General features: G+C 38.1%; 1 protein-coding gene and 1 long non-coding RNA gene across 6 annotated transcripts in view; both read left to right on the top strand.

The window, feature by feature from the left end:
- The window catches only part of LDAH (lipid droplet associated hydrolase), a 94159-nt gene that overhangs the window by 26413 nt on the left and 45189 nt on the right, over positions 1 to 22557 (top strand). For all 5 annotated transcript variants that reach the window (XM_055089057.1, XM_028496563.1, XM_007127303.4 and 2 more), the window contains one exon: positions 6882 to 7051. In XM_055089057.1, coding sequence (XP_054945032.1) covers positions 6882 to 7051 — 170 coding nt within the window. The remainder of the gene's footprint in view (positions 1 to 6881; positions 7052 to 22557) is intronic.
- On the top strand, positions 12058 to 21540 carry LOC114487269 (uncharacterized). The gene is made up of 3 exons (XR_003682228.1): positions 12058 to 12590; positions 14018 to 14132; positions 21356 to 21540. It is a non-coding gene; the product is annotated as an uncharacterized lncRNA (long non-coding RNA).

The following is a 22557-nucleotide window of genomic DNA, read 5'->3' as shown; positions in this document are numbered from 1 at the left end:
TCCACGGTCACAGATTGTACCCTGGTCTGTCACCCTTTTCCTGCTATGACTTGTAAGGGGGACAGGATAAATGGAGTGTAGATTAAACGATGCAACTCATGGCAAAATCTTGCCTAAATACCTCAAAGTGCCTCTTTTCATAGTGTCTTTTTCTATCTGTTTTCTTGTATGTGTGTGTGTGTTCCTCTGTGAATGCAATTTACTTTCGAGCCTTTTACACTTCTCTTAAAGACTAGGGTATGCTTTGAAAGGCAAGCAACTATTGATTACCTAGCAGTGAGAGATTTTGTGAAGTGAAACCGAATATACAGATTTTATTGCCTTGATTAAAAACATCTATTTCAACAGCTATCAGAAATGTGGCTGAATGTGAATCAAATGTATAGTATATACTTGCTTTACCCTGAAATAGTTTAAAAGATGCATATTTATTGAGTTATTGCTTCATATATACCCAAAGAAATTTGGGGGTTTTAATACCACAGTTTTTCCTCTGTCAGGAAATTTGTATGTCTGCTTAGAATGTGCTTTGGCTATCTTATGTGGTATTGGAAAACAGAGGTGTTAAAAGAATTCTTAGAAAACAGGCTTGTTTAACATGCTAAATCTCGAAAAGCTACCAGTTTTGCTGGCCTGTTATCTTAACTCTGGCAAGAGAAGAGATAACCAAGGACAGCAGGAGCTGGGAAGTAGTGGAAATACCTCATGGTACTCATGCAGGGTAATACCTCTTCTTTCATGGTGTTCAAACTTAGTGGTGATTAGCTAACATGTCTTATTCCTGTATTCTTACCTCAGTGAGAAGGGTCATCATAACAGAAGCTATATATTGAATTACCTAATGAAAGCAACATCCAACTCAGTTATCACAGTAAGCCCTTAAGTCATACTTGAAGACAAAACAAACGTTGAGCGGAACATGAGTGGCAACTTTGAAAGTTGAAAATAGACTCAAAGAGTAACCCTACATCAGGGGTTCTCAAACTTTGGCCGGCATCAGAATCACCTGGAGGGTTTATTGAAACACAAATTACTGGATGCTACCTCCTGAGTTGTTGATTCACTACAAGTGGGGTAGGACCTGAGAATTTGCATTTCTAACAAGTTCCTAAGTAATTTTGATGCTGCTGGTCCTGGTACCACATTTTCAGAAGCCCTGCCATAGGTCTTCACCAGGAAACACTGGTGGGGAAAACCAGCAGAAAGTATCTATTGTGTCTGAATTTCTGAGAAATGTCTTTAATTCTTGTTTTAAATTGACATATTATTTATAACTTTATTTTGAGTATGCTTATTGCTTAGGCTGTTTGTGTGCTGTTGAGTTATTGACTTAGTAATTAGAGCCTGGGTCCTTTGCTACTAATGAGAACAGTGCCATCTAGAGGCATTAGCCCAAAGGGCCACCACAGGGCCAAAGGAAGCTGTGGTTTCTAGAGGGGGGTGAAAGGGCAACTCATCCATCATCAAGGATTTATCGACAACCTACTAGATTTTTATGTGTGGTGCTACAGAGGTATACAAAGAAGTGAAAATGCTGCCTTTTAGTGACTTTCCATCTGTGTTGTGAGTAGCCCAAAAGTTCTATAAAGGGAACATGGGGCTCTGAGCTTCGCTAGTCCCCCCCATTCAACCAGAACAGTTCTGCCTTCATCTGTTTTACAGATTGAAGGTTATGTTTATAAATGCATGCTACAGTAGACTGAAATGGATAGGCAGGACAGATATATTATTCATCATCCAAGATTATTGTTCTAAAGTACAGGTTTTCTGACATGCAAAATATGGTATGAAAAATATGTAATCATTGAGAGAAAAGACATAAGCTATAACCACACATCAAATGTTGAAAGTACGTTTTGCTTCTTATTAGCACATGTTAAAATTATGAACAGTTGGAAATAATATTCTAGTTGCACCACATTATCACAATCATAAATTGGGTATAATTGGGAGAACAGATGTTCACCAGTGTCAGAAGGAGGTGACTCAGGAAAAAAAGAGTGTGAAAAGAAAATTTGAGGAATTAGAAGTATAAACTCTTTCTGGCTTTGATTTACTATGGAGTCAGCTTACTTGATGGCAGATTCATTATCAACTATTTTGTCATTTGTTCCAAACGTGTAACAGAAAAGCTAGAAATCATAGTGGTTTAGTTTCAACTGGTAAAACATTACCTAAAAAAGTTACATAGTCTTTCAACTAATGATGAATTTGCGTCATGTTTATCCCGAGAATCATTAAACCACTCCCACTCTAGTACCCAAAACTGAAAGAAAGAGAAAAACCAGTAGGGCTTTCTCTTGCCAGGACTCTGATTGGCAGAAGAACATGGAGGCTACAGGGAATGGCTAGATTCTCCCGAGGCAGAGGGACAGCTAGTCAAGTCTCAGGGCTCTCGGTCACTAGAAATAATCAAGTAAGTCTCTCAGTAGGTGGGAAGAAGCAGAAAACCAAAGGGTAGAGCAAGAAGAAGAGTTAAGAATCGAGCAAACTGTTAGATTCTCAGGGAAAACAGAAGTAAGAAGCAGACAAGAGGAGGGAGAAAAACATTGCAGCTGATGTCCTGTAACACAGACCGGACCGTTGTCCCTCCCTTTGAGATCCTTGGGCATCTTCTCACTGCTCACACAGTGGAGTCCAGACTCCTTAGTGATGTTCAGGGTCCTCCTTGATCTAGTCTCAACCTTCCTTTCTAACCTTATTTGTTCCATCTCTCTTATGACCACAAACAGGCACAGTACTCATCGCAGTGTCCAAAATTACACCTCACACTTTTACGCCTTTATGTTCTAGTATCATGAATTTAGAGTAAATTTCATTTCTCTTTTTTAGTTATGTATATGTAATGCTAAACAATACATGATATTGTTTTGTGTGTTTTTTAAAGCTTGACCTAAAGAGTAGGTTTTAAAACCTACTCATTCATCTTGCTCAAAACATTCTTTAAAATATGAAGTGCTATTTTTAGCCTTTTAATCTCCACGTGTAAGTTGTTTAATTAAAGTTATTATTAAGGTATAGCTTTGGAGTAATGATGGGAGCAGGATGGAAGACTTCACTGGTTGAGAAAATTCTGGTGTAAGATTTAGAGAGTTTCTGTCTGCAGACTCAGTCCTAGCAGAAGGCTCATGTAGCACTAATCTTTGGTCTTGTTAGCTCTGTGGTCATTGGCGACTTGTAAATACTGTTTGTGTGACAATATATAGTAAAACTTATGCATTTGTATTCAATGTGTATCTAGATAAACATATATGTGGATGTGTTGTTAAAATATGTGTTGTTAAATTTAGACCATTGTGATAGTATTCAAATGTGTAGTTAAAATTACACAGTTATAGTAATGTGCATGTAGTAAATAGTATTTTCCAGGTATCTCTCTTGGTTTATTTGGAGAAAGGCATAGTACTTTTTATGAATTCAAAGGGGCATTACCTTTCTATTTTGATCCAATAAAACCCTCTTATTTTCTCAAGGAAATGCTTGAGCTATACTTACTTCAGTGTTTTGTAATAATGTTTTTATCTACTTCTGTTTCTTCTTATTAGACTGTGAGCTCCTTGAAGACAAGGGAGTGTATTGTATTTATATCTGTGTTTTCAATATTATCATGGGCCAATCACTGTTTTCTGTCAGAGTAGTCAATTTAGTTCATGAGAAATGGAAGAAAATAATAGTTATCAGATTTACCTGTGTCCTGAAGCTATAAGGGTTGCATGATATTTTGATCCAGAATTGACAGAATTTTAATAACTGGATCAATCAGTTTGAACAACTAGATGAAAAGTAAATGTGAAGTACTGATATTACTTAATTCCCCAAAGAACTACTTAGGAACAGATTATACATACCTTTTGAAATAAACTCCAGAATCAGTAAATGATCTATGAAGTGAATTCCATTGAGATGGGTCTAAGAAACAGGCTCGGGTTCTAAAAGGCCATTGTCAGTACTATATTCAGGACCATATATTGAGAAAGAATTGGTGAATTGGCCTGCCATCTGTCAATTCAGGCAGTTTTCAGTTTAGAAACAGTTTACTTTCCAAATATACTTAGTCGATGGTAACTGGGAGTATATTTTCCCTATAAAAAGAACGGTATAAATCATTTCCATATTATCATTCTGATTTTGATACAATTGAATGTGATTTTTTTACAATATTTTTATGGAGAGTAAGTAAATGATTCCTAGAATTTTTTCAGAGTATATTAAAATCATAATAGGAGAGAAAGTATAGAGTATACAGTCCAGTATATAGATATTCTTTTAGTTTTTAGTTTTTGCTAGTAAAATTATATCCAGAGAGCACATTGAAATTTTCTATCATTGATTATTTATTTATAGAAAGTACTTTCCCCATTAATCTCATTACTTCAGAAAACACTAAGTAGTGTGTTTATCTTGGAAATCTACTGAACAATTCCCAGAGGTAAAGCCAGACTTATCTCTGAAATATTCACTTCGATAATGATTTGAATTATAATGGTCATTAAAGTTCATCTGAAGTATGTTTTAGGGCCTTATTTCTAGAATCAGTGAAGTTTTAAAATGTTTATTGTATTTAGCTCATTTTCTTTCTCTTTGCTCTAACCATATAAATGTGTATTTGAGGGAGGACTTAAATGACAGGAATTGAAATCATAGCAATCATAAGTTTCATTTCTCAAATAGTTTATGCCAGACACTTCCTATGTGCTTTAAAGTGTTATGCAAGCAACATTCCTCGGAGGCTAGAATTACTATCTCTTTTATGTATGAGGAGACTGAAGCCAGAGGTTAAAGTATTTGCACGGAGTCACATAGTAAGGTGCTTAGCTGGGAGTTAGAACCAGATTTATCTTGTCTCCAACGCCCTTGATCTTTGTACTACACCATACTGTCCCAATGAAAGGAAGACTTCAACATTTTCAAAAGCTGTATATTTTGAAAAATAAAGAACTTGGGTTGCAAATATTATAGGTATTTGTTTTGGGGTATCAGAACAATACAATCACTCCTGGGTAGAGTGATCAGAGAAGATATATGAGAGTAGTGGAATATAAACAACTCAAACTTAAATAGAGTATTAAATAAATAAAAACTTGGATTTGGAGCCATCAGAGGCCCTACGAAAATCAAATTTCCAGATTCTGTCTCTTCCCAGTTCTGTTTTATGGGGAACTTCCTTGCTAAATAGAGAATGAATTCTAGGCTGACCTGGGAAGAAGGGTTAAAGCAGAACATGTCTCACCTGGGAAATCTCCTGTTTCAGTAGTACCACTGAAATGGGGAACTAAGCCTCATTAATTCAATAAAAAGCACTTCAATAACTGTATGCCAGGCATTGGAGAAAGAGATAAGCAAGACAGGAAGTACAGAAGTGAATTAGGAGTAGTGTGGTGAGACAAACATGGGATGTGATGGAAACTGAAAGGAAGGCTACTTTACTTCTCATCTACTGAATCATAAAAAGGCTTCTCAGAGGAGGTAACACTTGTTGAGAGTTTGAAGGATAAAGAGGAGTTAGCCAGATTAACAAGGGGGAGCTGAGCACTGAAGGAAGAAAACCCAGCATGTACAGATAAAACTGAAGAGCAGTTCTTCCTAATGAGTTTTGGGTACCTTTATTATAGTTTGCATCAGTACCTTGAAGTACCTTGAAGGCAATTGACTACCTTGTAGTATCTTGAAATATTATACCCTGTCATTGGGGTTGTATATATGTTCACAGAGAAAGCCTATTGAAGTTTTCTCTGCTCATAGAATATTAGAGCTGGCAGCATCCTCAGATGGTCTAGTCACTTCATATTTTCATTCAACAATAATATTTACTGGGTGCTAGTCACAGAGGACACAGAAATGAAAGATGGACCTTGCCTTCAAGGAGCGCGCAGTCTAAGGGAGGAAACAGACAGTTATACAAGTATGATAAAGTGCTATAATAAGAAGTGAATACTAGTTAAACACAAAGGAAGGCTCATTCATTTTTCTTGAAGATTAGCTAGGTAAAGTTTTGAGTAGATCTTGAAGAATCTTAAAGACGTTCATTTGTGAAAGGAAGAAAGGATATTTCAGGTCAGGACTGTGCTGGTTAAAAGGAACAGTTTAAAACATTTCTACTTATGCCTTTCAGTCTTGACTTCTTTGAACAAAGATTATCTAAAATAATGAAGCAGTGTCATGGATTTTCTTGGTTATATATTAATCATGTAACTTAGCCTAACCAGTGGTTCTCAATGTGTGGTCCTGGGACCAGCAATATCAGCATCTTCTGGAAACTTAGAAATGCAAATTTTCGGGCTCCAGCCCAGACCCACTGGATCAGAGACTCTGATGGTGAGGCCTAGCAATGAGTGTTTTAACAGGCCTTACAGAGAATTCTGATGCATACTCAAGTTTGAGAACCAGTGGCCTAAACTGTAGTAGTTCATGGAATAGTTGAGAGTTCATGGGCTTTGAGGACAGACACCTGGGTTTGAATCTCACCTGTCCCACTTAACAGGTATGTAACTGCCAATCTATCACCTAACGTCCGTGAGCTTTGGGATTTTCATCTATAAAATGAAGATAGGAATACTTCCTTTCCAGGGTTGTTGTGAAGATATAATTTAAATAAAGTGCCAACACTGTGGCTTGCACATGGTAGGCTTTCAATAAATGATAACTACTGCTATTGTTGCTGGGTTGTTTTTTGTTTTTTTTTTGATATTTCCAGGGTTGTTGTGAAGATATAATTTAAATAAAGTGCCAACACTGTGGCTTGCACATGGTAGGCTTTCAATAAATGATAACTACTGCTATTGTTGCTGGGTTGTTTTTTGTTTTTTTTTTTAGATATTTTCCCCAGTGAAGTGATTGCTTTCACTTATTGAATAAAAACATAACTTACATTTTTTCTTTAGATCCAAATGCTCAAGAAATTAAGGACATCTATGGACTCCGTGGTCAAGTAGAACACAAACTAGCTTTCCTGAGAACTCATGTGCCAAAGGAAATGAAACTTGTGGTCATTGGCCATTCCATAGGCTGCTATTTCTCCCTTCAGGTTCTGAAGCATGCCCCTGAGCTCCCAGTAAGTATGCCTCAGGAGGTGACTGTCGGTGCTTGATTGTGCCCTCGCACAAATCCTCTCAGATTTCCTTTGCTTTTTTGTCTCGTATTGAATTGATAAATAAAACACAGAGAGGGATACTTGGTAGCTGCCTTTATCCTTATCTCTATATTACTGTGGGCCTGTGTGAGTGTATGTTCATAATGTTCCAAAAAATAACGCTGAAGGAAGTAGGAATTTTCTGAATAAATGCCTCTTCTTTTTATATTGAAGTATAGTTAATTTACAGTATTTTATTTGAACAAATGCTTTTTAATCTAGGGTTATCTGGAGTTCTTAAGTTACATACAACTTGCTGTCTTTGGTAAAGGAATTTTTCTTTTTTTTAATATTCATTTATTTATTTTTTGGCTGTATTGGGTCTTAGTTGCAGCATGCAGGCTCTTCGTTGTGATGCGCAGGCTTCTCTCTAGTTGTGGCACGTGGGCTTAGTTGCTCTGCAGCAGGTGGGCTCTTAGCTCCCTGATTAGGGATCAAACCAGCGTCCCCTGCATTGCAAGTTGGATTCTCAACCACTGGGCCAGCAGGGAAGTCCCTGTAAAGGAATATTTAAAAGCAGTCACCAACTGAGGCTGAGGCAGTAATCTTGTCTAGGGAGAGTATTATGCAAATATTCATGCCTCCTCTCAAAAGGAAGAAAAATTATTATTATCACCATTGTTGATAGGCAAACATTTATTCTTAAGGAACATTAAATCTTTATTTAGTCATAAGTCTGAATCTGTATCTGTTCTATAGCTTGGCAGCCTTTCTGAGACACTCATTTAATCATTCATTCATTCATTCATTCACAAATACTTACTGGGTGCCACTATGTGCCAGATATTAAGTGAGACACTGGAGATATAAAGACCTATTTACACTGGAGATATAAAGACCTATTTAAAGTGCCAGGAAAGCCAGTGAACTATACAACACTTCAAAACAAAACAAAACCTCATACTTTCACTGACATATACCATTGAAATGACCCATTAAATGAATGTGATTCACAACATAAATTATTTCTTCATTCAACAAACTTATATTAAGCACTTGCCATGTATCAGGCCTTGTGCTGTGTTTTGAAGACATCCCAGTGAATAAAATAGCCTTTGAGGTAAGAGAGCCTGAAGTCTAAGGGAGGACACAGACTAACCCATAGGTGTGATACCTACTTCTTATGTAAATAGTGTGTGAGATCATGAAGGAGTGCTATTTAACCTGGTAATCTGAGTACAAGATAGGAAGTGATTCCTTCCTGGAATCTCCCTATCCTAGGATATTGACTTTTCTCACTCCATGTGGTAAAATATCTTCAGTGGAGTCTTGGAGCTCCCTAGGAATTTGCTTCTTTCCCCGCCAGCTTGACACACATACTTCTTACTTATAATTAATTGCCTTTGGGAAAAGTACAACCATAGCCTCCTTGGGTGTGGTTTTTAATACCAAATGGAGGCTGTTAATTTCTTACATTGGGTATCAGAAAGTATATTTTTCATTTCTAAGTGTGAATTCAGTAAATTCTAGATTGCATTCCATTCACTATATTATTGCTTCTACTCTGTTTTTTTTCCCCCTAGATAAGGCATCTTAATCAGAAAACGGGCTTTCCTTTTGTTTCTAGCATTTTGCATGGCTTCTAATCTCTGTTGTGCCTCTGAAGCTCCTCTGGTACCATGTTATGAGGTTACTGTTTTCATAGTGTCCAGTCTTAGCCCTTATCGGTTCTCTTTGCACAGTTGCCACAAGTCCTCACTCTAGAAACAAGACACCTACGTTCAGATACTTGCTGTCACGTATTGTCTTGGTGACCTTGGGCAAGTTATTGAGTCTCTGTACCTTTGTTTCCTCATCTGTAAAAAGGGGATAGTAATATGTTCTTCAAAGGATTTTTGTGAGGAATTATATAAAGAATTAAGAATGGTGCCTAGAACTTAAAAGTTCCATATAAGTATTAGCTATTATTATTATAATGGAAATGACTGGAAGCACTGGCTCAGTAATTAGGTTAACTACTGTGTTAGTAATCTACAGCTGTGTAACAAGTGACCTCAAAACTTAACAGCATAAAACAATACACATTTATTCTCTCACAGTTTCTGTGGACCTGGGACTGGTCACAACTTAGCTAGGTTCTGTGGTTCAGGGTATCTCACAAGACTGTAATCAAAGTGTCTTTCAGGGCTGTGGTCTCATGTGAAGATCTGAATTGAGGATCTGCCTCAGTTCACTCCCTCAAGGATTGTTGGACGGAGGGCCTTGGTTCATCACTAGCAGTTGGGTGGAGGCCACCCTCAGTTCCTTAGAATGTGGGCCTTTCTAACTCGCCCCATGAGAGCAAGTCTGGGAGAAGAGCCAGAGAAAGAATCTGCTGGCAAGATGGAAGTCACAGACTGTAACGCAATTACAGAAATGATAACTCATTACTTTTACAGTATTCTCTTTGTTTGAAACAAATCACTAGGTCCAGCCCAAACTAAAGGGGAGGGGATTACACTTGAGCATGAATATTAGAAGGTGAGGATCACTGGGGGCCATGTCAGAGGCTGCCTACCCCACCACTACTACAGTTAGGATTTCACTTGTGTGATGTACCATCAAGCATGTAGATATATAGGTATATATCAATATAGAAATTAAAATACCGAATTTATTTCCTGGTGTAGGAAGTAACTTGGTCCTGTCAAATAAAATGTTGCAAACTGATATGACATATAATTTTTGGCTATTAGTTGTTCCAGGTGTTTTAAAAAGAGTACTTGCATGTTTGAAATAATAATAACATTATTATTTGTGATGGTTAATTTTACATGTCAAGTTGATTGGGCTAAGGGATACTCAGATAGCTGGTAAAACATTTCTGAGTGTGTCTGTGAGGACTTTTCTGGAGGAAATTAGCATTTGAATTGGACCGAGTAAAAAAGATCTGCCCTCACCATTGTGGGCGGTCATCATCCAATCTGTTGACGGCCCAAATAGAACACAAACTCCCAGGAAGGCTTCCCTGGTGGCGCAGTGGTTGAGAGTCCGCCTGCCGATGCAGGGGACACGGGTTCGTGCCCCGGTCCGGGAAGATCCCACGTGCCGCGGAGCGGCTGGGCCCGTGAGCCGTGGCCGCTGAGCCTGCGCGTCCGGAGCCTGTGCTCCGCAACGGGAGAGACCACAACAGTGAGAGGCCCGCGTACCAAAAAAAAACAAAAACAAAAACTCCCAGGAAGGGCAAATTCTTTCTCTCTTCTTGAGCTGAGTCAGCCATCTTTTCATGCCCTCTGACAGTGGAGTTCCAGGTTCTCAAGCCTTCGGCATCATCTGTTCCCCTGATTCTCAGGTCTTCGAACTCGGACTGAATTATACAACTGGCTTTCCTGGTTCCCATCTTGCAGATGGCATGTTGTGTGGGACTTCTTGTCCTCTATAATTGTGTGAGCCAATTACTATAGTAAATGTTCTTTTATCTATATCCATATATATAGTCTGTTTCTCTTGAGAACCCTGACAACTACACTACTCTAAACATAGGGAAGAAAGTAACCATTTCTGAGTCCTTCAGTTTAACTTAATCAGAGATCTTTCCTTTTGGTTTTTGTTTGTTTGCTCCACATCCATTCTGCATGTAATGTATAATTTCTCTTATGCATATTTGAAAACAGTTGTTCACATTTGTTTTGAACCCATCTCTCTTTTTTAGCTTGCGTTCACAGTGTCTGTTGGGAAAGAAGTACAATGCATCTTAAGGTTAATGTAGCTTCTTATGGCTTCCTCAGCTCTATAACTTTCTAATTAAGGCTCTGCTTTCAGGTGTTCTTACCCTTGCAGGAATAGTGGTGAAAAGGAAAAAGGCAGATGAAACATGAGCTTAACCTAGTCTAGGTGTGAAGACATAAGTCATACTGTGATTATAGAGTTTTCAGAGAGACATGAGAAAGTGTGTTTTCTTAAAAAGGGTGTACTGTAGAAAATAACGCCTACAATAAATTGTCCACAAAGGTTACCCGGGGAGGAGGGCGAACATCTGTATGATTTTTTTTATTATTCAAAAGCTTTATCTGGTTTCAGTTAACTACATTATTGAAGTCCACCCCCCCCACCCGCCCCTCTTAAACACCTGGCCCAGTTAATATTGGTGGTGTGACCCCTGCTGAAGTGTTGAAATTTCAGTGTCTCTGGGCTACTCTAAGATGGCACAGTGCCTGCATGCCTGAGGTTAGCATGACACACTCCATTTAAGATGCATTTGACAATCAAATAAGTTTGTATTAGCCAGAGTGTTGCAATCCCTAATCATTTTGCCAAAAATAAGTTAGCTGTTATGTTTTACAGCATATGAAGTGTGATAATAAGAAACTTGTGTTTCCATCTCTCTGTTATTTTTACTGAAATATTTGACTCCTATAAGATTTTAAGGACATATGTGTAGTTTAGTAGCTGGGTTATTTGATTTTATTTTGGTTTAATTCGTTATAATATTTTTGTAACTAATTATAGGAAACTTTGGTCTTAAAATTATTTTAAGAGACTTACTGCATATTTTAGACATAATGTCTGACCTATTTTTTCATATTCTAAAGAAAATAATTGACTCTTAAAAATCTGGTATTAAAATTTTTGTTTGGGGCTTCCCTGGTGGCGCAGTGGTTGAGAGTCCGCCTGCCGATGCGGGGGACATGGCTTCATGCCCCGGTCCGGGAGGATCCCACATGCTGCGGAGCGGCTGGGCCCGTGAGCCGTGGCCGCTGAGCCTGCGCGTCCGAAGCCTGTGCTCCGCAACGGGAGAATTCTCATGTCTGTTTATTTTATAGTTTTTCCATCTCCTCTCCTAGTGTTAGGTGTTGCTACTAATTTTCTGCAGATAGAGAAAACAGATAACCATGTTGGAATTTTGTCTCAAGGAAGAATGAACACATCTTAAATGAAGATATGAGAGTAAAATTGACAAAATTAAGTAAATGGATTTTGTTCTTGTTCAGAGCAATAAAAAAAAACATTCTTTTGTTTCTTTTCGGATCCCCAGTGGTGTTGTACATACTCAGAATTTTAGAGACTCAAAACACACCACAAGTACAGCTGAAAAGCTTGAAAAACTTTACCGAAAGAGTCAAAATAGTATGTTAGATCATGTATGTGTTGAATCAGGAGTACATCTCATCTAAATTAGGAAAAAAATAAATTCAAATATTCTGGAAGTAATGAGATCATTGAGCCTGTGGTGTACTTACACTATTCTGATGAACCTGCGTATCTGCAAAGTTAGACATGCTTGTGAGAAACATTTATATGACGTCACTAAGTTGTTTTCAACAGTCAAGATAATCTGGAGGTGGGGGGAAAATAGGAGATAATTCATTTGTCAGACTAACTGTTGTCAGAGTCCTGTCCCTAGATGAATTGATAAGAAGCCAAAGGCAAAATGAGGAAGTACCATGAGGCTCTGAGTGTTTTAAAAAGAGAGGTGGCTTCTAACTGGGAAGATCAAAAAAAGCATCATTAAAGAGCTGGTATTTGAACAGAGGAAGGATCAGTAAGTATTTATAAACAGAATTTGATGGGGTTTTGGGGTGGGGTGGGGGTTGCTCTGCCTTCTAAGCAGTAGGAAATGTATGAAGAGAAGAGAAATGGGCTTTACCACTGGGCACATGAAGAGAGCTGTGGGTGGTTGGATTTGGATGCAGCACAGTGTGTGTAAAGAGAGAAGTGGGACAGCAGAACCTAGGCTGATAGAATGGAAAGGCAAGAGAGTTTGTGCTGTTTTCTGGACAGCAAGGAGCCACTGAAGGATCTGTGATAATAATAGTCATTCATTTGGTAAATTAATGTCTCATTGAAAAGGAAAATAAAATGGAGAGAGAGTATAGAGTAAAAAGTGAACAACCAAGAAATAGGCAAGTTTGCTAGTCCAAATGAGAAATAATGAAGACAATATATGGGATTTGCCCAGGGAACTTGTTAAGAGAGAAAAGAAACAGGTCATAGATGTATATTAGGGGAGTGACTTTATTTGGTGGAAAGAAGGATGAAGAGGAGGAAGCAGAGAAAAAGGTATAATAATTTTCCACGCTGTTGGCTGCAGTCTATTAGTGGGTCCTGAATTCACTTCAGTGGGTTGCAACTAGTGGATTAGTGAAGATGTGGTAGACTATGCCATGGTAACACAGTGTCAGTGGCTTTTAACGACAAAGATTTGTTTATCGATCGTGATATAAGTCCTGTGAGGGTAGGCTGTCCTTGTGTAGTTCTGTCTGTGCACTCTTATTCCAGAATCCAGATTGATGGAATAGCTTCTGTCTGGAATATTCCAGTCTCGTGGCAGAGAATAAAAAGGAAATAGTGAACTACATGCAGCATTTTAAAACCTCTGCCTGGAAGAAGTGACATTTGTCACTCTTCATACTGCATTGGATACAGCAAGTCACATAACCAGGTCTGCCAACAGGTATTGGTAATCGGAAGGCCATTAATGGCCTGGAAGATAACATTTTTAGTGAAATAATGGGAGAAGGAGCTTGCAGGAAGTTAGGTGATCCAGGAATTGGCCAGTGAAGGGGAGAAGACAAGAAAATAACTTAAGGAAGAAGCTGGTCAAGGGAACATCTTTTCCCTGTAAGTGGGAGAGAATTTAGCATATGCTGAGGGGAATAACCCATGCAGAGAGAGAGATGCTGAAAATGAAAAAGAAATAGAAATGTTTATCGGAGCAGATTTCCTTCTCTTTGTCCTTTAAGCCTGCACACTTGAAAACCAGGAAAATTGGATTTTTCTTAATCTTCACATCCTTGCAAAAGTGTTTTGGTGCCTTATACTTGGTTCTTCATTTGAGCCCAGAAACCTGAAACAGTTAAATATTGAGGTTATTGTCATTACTAACAGTTATACATGCATTTGAAATTTACAAAACATGTTCATATGTAACAAGGATATTTAACAACCTGATTTTTTCCCATTTTACAGATGAGACCGAAGTTCCAAGGAGTTATGTGTCTTATCCATATGTCAGTTAGCTAAGTAAATGGCAGAACTAGGACTCTCTATTCTGTTCTCTAACTTTTCCATCATCAGCCTTTAGGTGAGTTAATTAGGAAGGTTACGATTATAAATAATTAGAGCAAGTTACTTTGACAAACCATCAAAACCTATTTAACCTAAACTTAAGGTTTCTGCTGTTATTTCTTTAAGATTTGAGGTCTTCAAATACACAAGGAGGGTTTTAGCAGTTAGTGAGTGAATGCTTTCGGGGGAGGTCAGAGAGAATTGGGAGAAACGAGAACATGTCTTGAGTGTCTGGAGCATAGAGGATCAAGGGAGCTGGTAGTGAGGTATGGACCAAGGGCAGAAGTTAAACTCCGAAGACAGCGAATCAGAATCCTAGAATTGAGCTGGGGCAGAAGGAAGATTAGAATGTGAAGGGAACTGGGAGATTCTGCAAACACAGTGCACAATAGTCTACAGTTGTGTCTGCATAACCCATTAGTGAACCCCGGTGTGTGAAAACCCCAGGGGTCAGGCAGTCGACAACTGCTCTGGTTTGTGAAAGACTCTTCATTTCAGAAAACAACAAATCCCCTATTCTGAGGAAAGTTTGTACTGAATATGATGAAATGGTATTTTTCTAATCACTTATACATTTATTTAAATATATATATGTTATCTGTTTATGTGTACACACACACACACACACACATTATCTTTTCTGAATTACCCACAGACTACCTTATTGAAAACTAGACACATGGAAAGTTTCAACTTTTCAACTTCAGCCATTTTTTAGTTATCTGCATATTAAAAAAAGATCCTGAAATTGCTTTGAAAGTGGAAAAATTGTGTGGGCTTTTTTCATTTTTCATAACTCAAAAACTATTTAATATATTTTTCTCAAACTTTGCAAAAAAAAAAAATCACCTTTGGGCTGAAACCAAGCATGGAAAATTTCACCACAAAGGGCTAATTTTTTGGAAAGCTGCAAGAAAATGAAAACAGTGGTTTATAATAGAACGTTCTTCATGCATGTTAATACTTAGTACTTTATCTAATGCATTTCATCTGAGAATTTCTGAACACTTTTCAGATTTAAATATTGAGCCATTTTAATATATGTGTATCCGTGATAGACTGTTAGATATGGAAAATTCCCCCCATGCTCTCAAAGGTCCAGTAAATATTGGGAGTTAGTGAGATGTGTTTAAAGGGACAGGTAGGACAAATGATGTGAAGTGGCTACTAGCCAGAGAAAGCCTTACATTTACTACCTAAACATATTTTATCACCACCTCTTCCTGGCCCAGGAGTAGTTGTGAGTAGAGTATACTTGATGACATAAGGTATTTGATTCATATATCCGAGCCAGTAGTTCTCAAACCAGTATCAGCATCACCTGGGATCTTGTTAGAAACACAAATTATTGGGCCCCACCCAGACTTAAGAATCTTAAACTCTAGGGCTGAGACTCACCAGTCAGTGTTTTAACAAGTACTCTAGGTGATTCTGATGCATGCCCTAGTTTGAGAACTAGAACTTTTTCCAAAAGTTTGGAACGTAGAATATTCTGAGATGTTATCGATAATTAAATCTGTCCTCGGTCTTTCCATACATGTCATCTCTGTCTTCTCATATCATTCCTTGGAAGCAGGATGAATACTTATCAAGTTCTCTAAAAGAAAGATCTTCTTTTCTATATTTCATGTGTTCTAGCTCTTTGCACCTATGACCTTATCCACAAGCACAGTGAGCCCCCTTGAGTAAAGATGTTGATATAGGGAAACAGCACTACCAAGACGTATTTTCTCATTTCCATAGTTCAAGCCTGGGATGGGACCATATATTTCATTCTCATTTCTTTGAAGTCTTAAGATCCAAGATTTAAGCAGCAAGGTAGCAGAGGTCTGTCAGTGGAAGCTGATTTAAGCCCTGCTCTTTTATGGGCAAGTTCTTAATCTTAAGTTTCGCAGGGGCCCTCTGCATTCCCGCAAACTCCAGTGTCGGTATTTTTGTGTTTAGGCACTGAAGTAGTTGTGTATGTGGCATTGTAACAAATTTTGAGAATATTCTCCTGATGACAGAAGCAGACTTTTAGCTGATCACTGGTGCCCCAGCTTGTAAGGGTGAAGCTTAGGCATAGCCTGGGAGAGGTGTTTAAGCAGTTGAAGGTATATGTCTTCAGTTGCAACCCATCTTGACAGAAGCATGAATATAGCTATCTAAGCTAATATCAATGGAAAGGAAAAAGAGACATCTTTTTTAATTGATCATTTAAAATTTTTATTATGAAAAGTTTCAAACAGAAAAAAAAATAATTGTATAATGAATCTCCAGACACCCATTATCTAGATTAACATAGCTACTAATATTTTATCTTTACCTCATTTTTTTTCCCTCAAATACTTTCAGGTAAATTACAGCCCTCATAATATTTCACCCTTAAAAACTTCATTGTGCATCTTTTAAAAAGGACTTTTTCTTATATAACTACCATGTCATTATCACACCTAGCAAAATTAATGGTAATTCTTTGCTATTATCTAATACAGTTCATATTCAGATTTTCTTAGTCCCCAGAATGTCTTTTTACAATTGGTTTGTGAGATCTTTCTTTAAATTAGAGGCTTTTCTTTCCAATTATAAAAGTTAATATATTTGTAAATTTCAGGAAGGTAGGAAAAGCAGTAAAAAAAAGTAAATGTGCCTTTGAGGATTGCTGTAGTATCCAGAGACATAACATACTTACCACAAATTGCTTTTATAAAACAGCAAGTAGCCTCTTAAAACAATGTGAAATTGTTTAAAGAAAGGTACCAGTGGGTCTGAGAATAATTTGTTACAAAGAAATTTGATGTAAGAGTTCATGATTTTAAAAGTAATTAATTTGTTCCTTGAGTTTTCATGCTTAGACCAGAGAGGATAATGCAATACCCCTTTCAATTTTGTTTTTATTTAATAAGAAAAAAAGGAAAATGTGGGATGTTCTTGCACGATTATTTATTAGGGTGTATTTTACTTAATTCCCTTATAGATATTTAGCATAATTAAAGGTTAAATTATTATTAACTGTTTTACTCTAAGTATTATTTATTATATTACTATAATTATAATTTAAGGACCTTATTCTTTCAACAACTCTTGAAGGGGGTTATTCTTTTCCCATTTTATGCATGAGGAAACTGAGACTTAGAAGGACAGGAGTAACTTGTTCAAGTAGACAACTAATAAGGGGCTGTGCTGGGATTTGAAACCACATTTGTTTGGCTCCAAAGTCCATGTTCTTAGCCACTAGGCTAAAAGTTAATTTCTTATTATAAAGAATTTGTGGACATCAGTAAAAAGAACAGCAGCTTCTCAGAAAAAGGTGCAAAGGACGTGAACAGATAATTCACTGAAGAAGAGCTAGATAATAAAGTCTATCAAAAAATGTGTACTTAGCACAATGTATGACACAGTGCTTAATAAACTAGTGTCTGGTAGTAGTTAATAATGTCTGCCTATTAACTGAAAAAGTTCAGTGTTGTATGCATATACTTCTTTATGCATTTCTAGAAAGTCTGAAAAGGTAAATACCAGGTGGCTTACAGTGGTTACCTCGGGGGGTTAGAGGTAAGGGTATATATATATAGGAGGTGGAGACGCTACATTGTTTCTACTCTTTTACAATGATCATGTGTTACCAGAAAAAAAATAGTTCCTATAAAAAGTGTTCATAGCCTTTGAACCTACTAATTCTTTTCTTTGGAATCTACATGAAGAAACTAATCTCAAAAATAAAGAACACATTTGTGTACAAACATTATTTATTGTATCAAAAAATTGTAAACATCCTAATGTCCAACTCTAAAGGAAAGTTTGAATATGGAATTTGCATCTGTTAAAATCATATTTTCAAAAGACATTGTAATACATGAAAGTTAATTGTAGAATATTAAGGATGTTAAAATGTAAAGAGAATATAGAGTACAACTATATGTCAAAGAAAACATACATTTAAAAGTTTGAAAATAAAATGACCAAAATGAATACAGTGGTTATGTTTGAGTGGTGAGTTTTGGAGTGATTTTTTTCTATTTATTTTTTGGCCTTAAAATTTCTTTTAATGGCATATATTTTTGTAATGATTTGATGGTTATGTATTTTCTTTCCTTTTTTAAAAAGCAGTTTGATTTTATGACTTCATAACAGAAAGTTGGTTCAGGAGAGGTGAAGTTTTCAGTAACTTGTTACACAGCAAGAGACAACAATCACAAGGGGAAAGTAAAAGGGTAATGTAATGTCAGCTTCACGGTTTCTCTGCAGGAAAAGCCACCCCTGAGACCAGCAGTGGCCCTTGGTCGGTAGCAGCATCTTCGGCAGTAGCAGCCATCCTAGCCTTTTAACTCATCCTACTCTACTCAATTAGCGAGGCTTCTCCCCTTCCTTGGAATTTTTTATAAACCCTGCCTTCCCCCCCTTCACAAAATAATTTGGGTTGTCGTTAGGTATATATTTTGATGGCCTGCCTCACGATCGTTATTTGAATGTGATAACAAAACCACAGGTTGGGATTAGTGTCATCATTCATCCTACTGCTAGGGTGAAGCAGACCTTATTCAGATCTCATTGGACTACAAGTTTCATAGTGGCTAGGACTTCAAGAGGGTCTGGGGTGTGAGTGAGTGAGTGGCCCATGCTAAGGCAGAGGTGTTTTCTTTGTGAATACCCTGGCAGTTGGATGGATACAGGTCTGAAAAATATAGCTTGTGCCTTGCTACATTTAGACCTTGTTAAGCCAGTGAACTGGATGTTCACAGAAGAGCAGATTCTCAGAGCCTCAATGGACGGAGCATAGAAGTCAGAAAAGAGATAACATAGAAGAAAGTAGAAACAGATGAGCAGAATTCTGTGAAATTGTTTTTTTGTGGCTATTGTTGATTCCAGCCAGAAGATTCTTTTCAGGCCTATCAGTTTGTGGAGATGAGAACTATGAATATGATCTTTAAGGAAGGAAAAGACTCTTTAACATGGTTACCCTGTGCGCATGAGGCTGTTTCACCCTCCCTACTTGCTAGTATGGAAAATCTGTGAACAATATGCAATGTAGGCCACAAAAAATTCCCTGAAGTGGAAAAAGCCTAGCAGGCACTAAATGAAAGATGCTTCACAAGAATGAAATGTGGTTGCTTTGAGATCTTACATTCCGAGCCAGTTCAGACCAATTGTATTTGGTTGGGAAGAAGCCAGGTTATCAGGTATCAGGGAGGTATATTGACAAACAGATAAAGACTGAAGCCAGCCTCATTTCTGACAACCTGTTCCTAGGAAACCAGACAGTAAATCATTTCCCATTATCAGTCATACAGAGACCAGAGGAAACATGCATGAATGAAGTCTGTAGACAGTCCAGAAACTCCATTTCAACAAATAATTTTATCTCCTCACCAGTATAGTTGTGGGAGCTTCTGTATAAGCCAAACTGAGTGTTAGAGATTCAGCCTTTTCCTCTTTCTTAACCTACTACCTTCAGAAAAATGCCGAGGAGTTTCTTGTGCCTATTGCAGAGGAGAAAGGTTCTAGGCCTTCAGTAATGTTACACAAATGTTGATTGATGGTGATTCAGAAGTGATTTCATAAAATCTTAGGGACGATTCTGATTATCTGGGTGCCAGGGCAGTTCTCCTCAAGGCCCTCTGAGGGAGATGGCCTCCACTTGTCCCCTTCAGTCGCAGTCCCTACGCCTGCCCTGTACAGACCTAGTACTCCTCCTAACTATTATTATTTCTTGTTGTCCACTTCCTTTCTGTCTTTCCTACCACCACCTAACAGATGGCGTCTATCCACCTTTTCAAGTCATCTCAGTGCAAACTTCTGTGTGAACTCTTTCCTGATTCCTCCCAGTTATTTTTACTGTCCTTCCTTTATAACCCTTTTTCTCAAAATTCTACCTTGTATTACAGGCATTGCATATTTATTTGATTCTCCCTATTAGATCTTTGAGCTTTTCTTTTTTAAAATTAAGGTGTAACTTTCACACAATAACTCTTTTTTCTCTCCCTGCTTCAATCTGGTTATTCTGTCCTATTTTCCAGTTCACTAACCCTCACTTCAGCTATGTCTAAACCTCCTTTTAAACCCATCTGTTGAATTCTCAATTTCATTCATTCTATTTTTTGCTTATAGGATTCCCATTTTATTAATATTATAGTTAACCATTTCCTAAAATTCTACATCTCATCATTTAATTTCTTTTTTTTAATTAATTTATTTATTTTTGGCTGCGTTGCATCTTCGTTGCTGTGCATGGGCTTTGTCTAGTTGCGGCGAGCAGGGGCTACTCTGCTGTGGTGCGCAGGCTTCTCACTGCAGCGGCTTCTCTTGTTGCGGAGCGCTGGCTCTAGGCGCACGGGCTTCAGTAGTTCTGGCACGCGGGCTCAGTAGTTGTGGCTTGCGGGCTCTAGAGCTCAGGCTCAGTAGCTGTGGCTCACAGGCTAAGCTGCTCCACGACATGTGGGATCCTCCTGGAGCAGGGCTCGAACCCGTGTCCCCTGCATTGGCAGGCAGACTCTTAACCACTGTGCCACCAGGGAAGCCCTCGTCATTTAATTTCTTGATCATATTAATCACAGTTATTTTGAAGTTCATGTCTGACTTTATTCTCCTTTGTACTGTCAACCATTTTTTAAAGTACAATTTTACTCTTAAAAGATAAAATTCAGGGGCTTCCCTGGTGGCGCAGTGGTTGGGAGTCCGCCTGCCGATGCAGGGGACACGGGTTCGTGCCCCGGTCCGGGAGGATCCCGCGTACCGCGGAGCGGCTGGGCCCATGAGCCATGGCCGCTGAGCCTGCGCGTCCGGAGCCTGTGCTCCGCAATGGGAGAGGCCACAACGGTGAGAGGCCCGCGTACCGCAAAAAAAAAAATAAATAAATAAATAAAATTCAGAGGTGACATATTTGAAATAAGAATAAATGAAAATCATAACTGATAATTCTAGTGTCTAAGCCTTTTGTAGTTACATTTCTTTTCTGCTTTGTCCTTCTTTGTTTTTGGTCATGTTGCTTTGTCCCTCAGTATGTTTGTTTATTAGTCAGGGTTCTCCAGAGAAACAGAGCCAATAGGATGTGTATATACATAGAAAGTGACTAACTATAAGGAATTGGCTAACACAGTTATGGAGGCTGACAAAGGCAAGGTCTGTAGTCAGTAAACTGGAGACCCAGGAGAGTCAATGGTGTAAGTTCTAGTCCAAAGGCAGGGGAAAAAAACAGTGTCCCAGCTCAAAGGCTGTCAGCAGAAGGAATTCTCTCTTACTCAACCTTTCTGTTTTATTCAGACCTTCAACTGATTGGATAAGGCGCACTAACAGTGGGGAGGACAGTCTTCTTTACCAGGTCTGCTGATTCAAGTGTTAATCTCATCCAAAACATCCTCTCAGACACACCCAGCATAACGTTTGACCAAATATCTGCTGATCCCATGGCCCAGTCAAGTTGACACAGAAAATAAACCATCACTGCTTGGTAAGGTTCTTTTTAAATTGAATACCTGACATTATATATGAAAAATTATTAAGACAATATGAGGCTTCTGTCTTCCTCCAGAGAGGATTTACCTTTGCTTTTGACTGGCAGTTATAGTGAGGATCGGTCACTTTAATGTGATAAGGAATTGGACTGAATCAAAACTATCTTTGTGAGCCCTGGTTCATCACTGCTTCTAAGGGGTAACCCTTTAGTAGTTCCCACTGAGAGCCCAGGTGCCTTCTCTTTAATGGGCACCAAACGCCCAAGTTTTGACCCTTGAGCCACAGAAGATTTTCAGAAACTGTTCAGCTTCTTGGCTTTATAGCCATTGCTTGCAAATTGGTAAATAACTGAGAAGAACTGTTTCAGCACACCTCTCAAAGTTTCCTTTTTCTCTAGAATTTTGGCCCTTCAAATCACCTCTGCCTTTGATGCTTCCAAAGAGACTTAAAAAAAAATGCTTTCTCCAGCTTTTCTAATTGTTCTTGGCAGGCAGATGGCTCTGCAGTCGGCTAGCCGGCCACGCCCACTCCCCATGGCCACCGTTACCACTGCTGCCCAGCTTCCAGTTCTTCAGGCTTTGCCCTGAGAAGTATTCCATTTCGAGTTTTTTGTTCTTTATGTGCCCTGCTTTTTCTCTGGACAGTTTTGGAATCTTCACTTTATCTCCATTATATTTTGTGATGATACTCCTTGGACTGTTTATCCTTTTTAATCTGGAAACTGGCATCCTTACGTACTGAAAACTTTTCTCGTATTTTTTTCTACTTGTTTTCTGATTATTCATGTGTTAAACCTCCAAAAAAGACTCTTTTGATTTATTTCATTTTCCATTGTTCATCTTTCTCTTCTCTTTTAAAGTTCTGTACGATGAGAAATGTATATTTTTCCCAGCCTTATCTTGGAATTCATCTAATTAAACTTTTGATTTCAAGCCTTCATACAAACAGTTTCTAAGATAATTTCTTGTTCCTTGTTCCCTTTTTGTACAATCCTTTTTGTTCATGGTATT

Source organism: Physeter macrocephalus, chromosome 12 (genome assembly GCF_002837175.3).
Source record: "Physeter macrocephalus isolate SW-GA chromosome 12, ASM283717v5, whole genome shotgun sequence".
Lineage (NCBI taxonomy): Eukaryota > Metazoa > Chordata > Mammalia > Artiodactyla > Physeteridae > Physeter > Physeter macrocephalus.
This window is presented reverse-complemented; position numbering and strand designations above follow the sequence as displayed.